The 3,431-nt window shown below is 42.1% G+C and overlaps 1 protein-coding gene across 1 annotated transcript in view; it reads right to left on the bottom strand.

Moving 5' to 3' along the window:
• Window positions 1-2,017: 2,017 nt before the first annotated feature.
• The window catches only part of LOC119422466 (LIM and calponin homology domains-containing protein 1), a 58,511-nt gene continuing 57,097 nt past the window's right edge, over window positions 2,018-3,431 (bottom strand). Inside the window, exon 31 of the mRNA XM_037689840.1 lies at window positions 2,018-2,273. Within this exon, the coding sequence (XP_037545768.1) occupies window positions 2,248-2,273 (26 nt within the window). The 3' untranslated portion in view covers window positions 2,018-2,247. The remainder of the gene's footprint in view (window positions 2,274-3,431) is intronic.

Below are 3,431 nucleotides of genomic sequence, written 5' to 3'. Positions count from 1 at the left end.
GCAGCCGAATGCGATGCGGCCGGGATGAAGATCAGTCCCTCCAAATCCGAGGCCATGGTCTTGAGCCGGAAAAGGGTAGAGTGCCCTCTCCGGGTCAGGGAGGAGGTCCTACCCCAAGTGGAGGAGTTCAAGTATCTTGGGGTCTTGTTCACGAATGAGGGAAAAATGGAGCGTGAGATGGATAGGCGGATAGGTGCAGCGTCTGCAGTGAAGCGGGCGCTGTACAGGTCTGTCGTGGTGAAGAGAGAGCTGAGTCAAAAGGCGAAGCTCTCAATTTACCGATCGATCTACGTTCCCACCCTCATCTATGGTCACGAGCTTTGGGTTGTGACCGAAAGAATGAGATCTCGGATACAAGCGGCCGAAATGAGTTTTCTCCGCAGGGTGTCTGGGCTCTCCCTTAGAGACAGGGTGAGAAGCTCGATCATCCGGGAGGGACTCGGAGTAGAGCCGCTGCTTCTCCACATCGAGAGGAGCCAGTTGAGGTGGCTTGGGCATCTGTTTAGGATGCCTTCTGGACGCCTCCCTGGTGAGGTGTTCCGGACACGTCCCACCGGAAGGAGGCCCAGAGGAAGACCCAGGACACGCTGGAGGGACTATGTTTCTCGGCTGGCCTGGGAACACCTTGGGATTCCCCTGGAGGAGCTGGCCCAAGTGGCTTGGGAGAGGGAAGTCTGGGCCTCCCTACTTAGGCTGCTACCCCCGCGACCCGACCCCGGAGAAGCGGAAGAAAATGGATGGATGGATGGATTTTTCTACCTGGATTACTGAGCATAAATCAGGATAGGAGCAACCTTCTTCCAAGTTTACACTCCTGGACCTCCCAGGCCTCTTAACAGAAAACTTTAATTTATTCGGTGACCTGAAACTTACTGGTATTATTTCAGTAGTTGTGTCCAGTATTGTTTAGCACGATGTGCTTTTCTTTTCAACAGCAAATAAGTTTCAAACTGGCAGAATGTACAAGAACTAAAAACTTTATTTATTCTTCTTGAGCAATTTGCATTATAGCATTTCAGTCGCTAGAATTAAAGTAAGAAAAACACCAGTTTAAAATATTTTATTGATAAACATAGAGTTATAAAACAAACTCAGTTCTTCTGGGAGGCTGAGGTGTTTAGATGAAGGTGGGTGAAGATGGGTAATTCACCTCACACTTGGGGGAGGCAACACTTGTGACAGAGGCAAACAAATAGACATTTGAGGACATTTTGAATTAATTAATAGAGGAAGCTGTAAATAGTTTCATGTCATGGGAGGAGGTGGAAGAAAAGGGGAGGTGGCTGGAGAAAGGCTGACCCATTAAACAAGTTTTTGCTGGTATGGAACTGTGCTTCAAGTCAAATCACACAGCATTCATATCATATGTACAGTACATATAACTGCTCGCAACTGGCATACACGCACATGCACACACGCACACACACATGGGCGCAATGTGCCTAGACTCAGAGGTCAAAGTGAGTGTAATATCTCCCTGTTGCATTCATTACATAAGGCACTGGTTCAGTCTATGAGAAGGAAATGAAGCTAAAAAACATCAAAAGGTAAAACATTTAAAATCCAAATATTGTGATTTATGGTGCATTCTTATTCCTGTAAAATTAATTATTGAGAAAAGTTCTGTGAGTTGAGCAGATCTTCAAAAGTTCTAAGTTGTGGTAACAATGTACAACAAAGGCAGGGATAGTTCAAGTTCCAATGCAGGGAAATTAAAATACTCACAATGACTTATATAGCGGTAGGTTTCTTTTCTCTTTTCATGCAAAATCGAAAAAACACAAAGCCCAAAATAAGCAAGAATTTATGAGTAAGGCAACAGAATGATCAAGCTACTTCAGGTTATCCAACGCAGACTGCTTTGCATCACACTTGGGGAGTGGAGTCACAGAAGCAGGAGATAAGCAAAAGGAAAAAGAATGAAGTAGTTTTTAGTTTCAGTGTTTAGCATACAGAAGAGGACATCTCCATGGACATACATCCATGCTACACGTATAGGTGTATACAGGTGTACAGGTAAGAAAGTACATCAGTAGTACTTTGCAGTTCAGTTGACTTGTCCATCCAGTTTCTCTGTTGAAAACAGCCAAATGAGCTGTTGGTGCATTTCAGAAAGGAAAAAAAAAAAGGTCCAAAAAACGGAGGATTCCAGGCTTTGTCTAGAATGTGACTTGGTGATCTCACATCATTTACTTTGTCCAAAACAACGCTTCAAATGGTGACGTTCCAGTTCCAAAATAGAGGTAATCATAGAGTAGTGGGCTGACCTCTACCTGCAAATAAACACAGAAAAATGCGTTTGTAACGTGACAAGATGGTCAAGTTTGCTGGTTTCACTTTACAATAAGGCTCCGCTTACAGATGGCTAATAAACAGATAGGTTATTAATTCCTCTATAAACACTTAATAAATCATTAATAACTGCTTATTATGTATTAATTAAGGGTGACAGAGACAAAACTGACCAGTATCCTAAAACATTAGGTTTACAAATATGTATTGTGCACAAGGTAGTAACTTAGTCTGAAATGTTTAATATAACAACTCTAGATGAAATATATAGGTGAACAGATTTGACTAACTATTTGGCAAGAAACTGGTCAGTTTTATCTCTGTCACCTTTAATTAATGCATAATAAGCAGTTGTTAATGATTTATAAAGTGTTTATAGAGGAATTAATAATGCATCTATAAACTATTTATTAGCATCTATAAGGGGAGCCGTATTGTAAAGTGGTACCAGTTTGCTTTAGTGGTTTTGGAAGCAACCTGTTAAAATATATAACTGATAACTGAAATAGATAAAAAACAAAAAGGGTTTGAGGCTGAACTTTCCAAGAGAAACATCAAAATATGGAAATTAAGGACAACCTGAAAGTTAAAAAACAAAACACTTTGGATAGCTTCTCCAAACACACTTGACTGGAGAGCGAAGAGCTAGTGGTTGTTTTTTTTAAAGAAATACTTTTTGTTTTCATATATTCTCCAATAACCTAAACATTTTTTATTATTTTTATATAAATGTAGTAAACCTTATAGTTGGTTCTGATCTAGATCACTGTGAATGATCATTTCTTCTTTCTGCTGCTCCCTTCTTCAAGACTTGGCAATCGTTTCTTTTTCTTAATGCCAGAAGTCCTTCCTGACACAACCACAGACACCGAGCTACCGCAGCCCTCTGTGTGGAGCAGAGAGCTGCCATCTAGGGTGCCCAGGGGAGCAGCTGGTGGGGGTTAAGGGTCTTGCTCAGAGTGGGACAAATAATGGTGGAGACTGGTGTGGGTGTTTCACCTTTCCCACCAACTTTATTGTTGTTGGTCTAGAGAGTTGAACCGGCACCTTCAGATCACAGGCCTACCTTCTCTAGCCTCTGCGTCACCATTCCCCTAGACCAGTGCTTCTCAATTATTTTCTGTTACGCACCCCCCCCC

The sequence above is a fragment of the Nematolebias whitei genome, chromosome 16 (assembly GCF_014905685.2).
Source record: "Nematolebias whitei isolate Nwh7 chromosome 16, NemWhi1, whole genome shotgun sequence".
In the NCBI taxonomy this organism is placed as follows: domain Eukaryota; kingdom Metazoa; phylum Chordata; class Actinopteri; order Cyprinodontiformes; family Rivulidae; genus Nematolebias; species Nematolebias whitei.
Note: the sequence above shows the minus strand (reverse complement) of the source record. Positions and strands in the feature narration are given on the sequence as shown.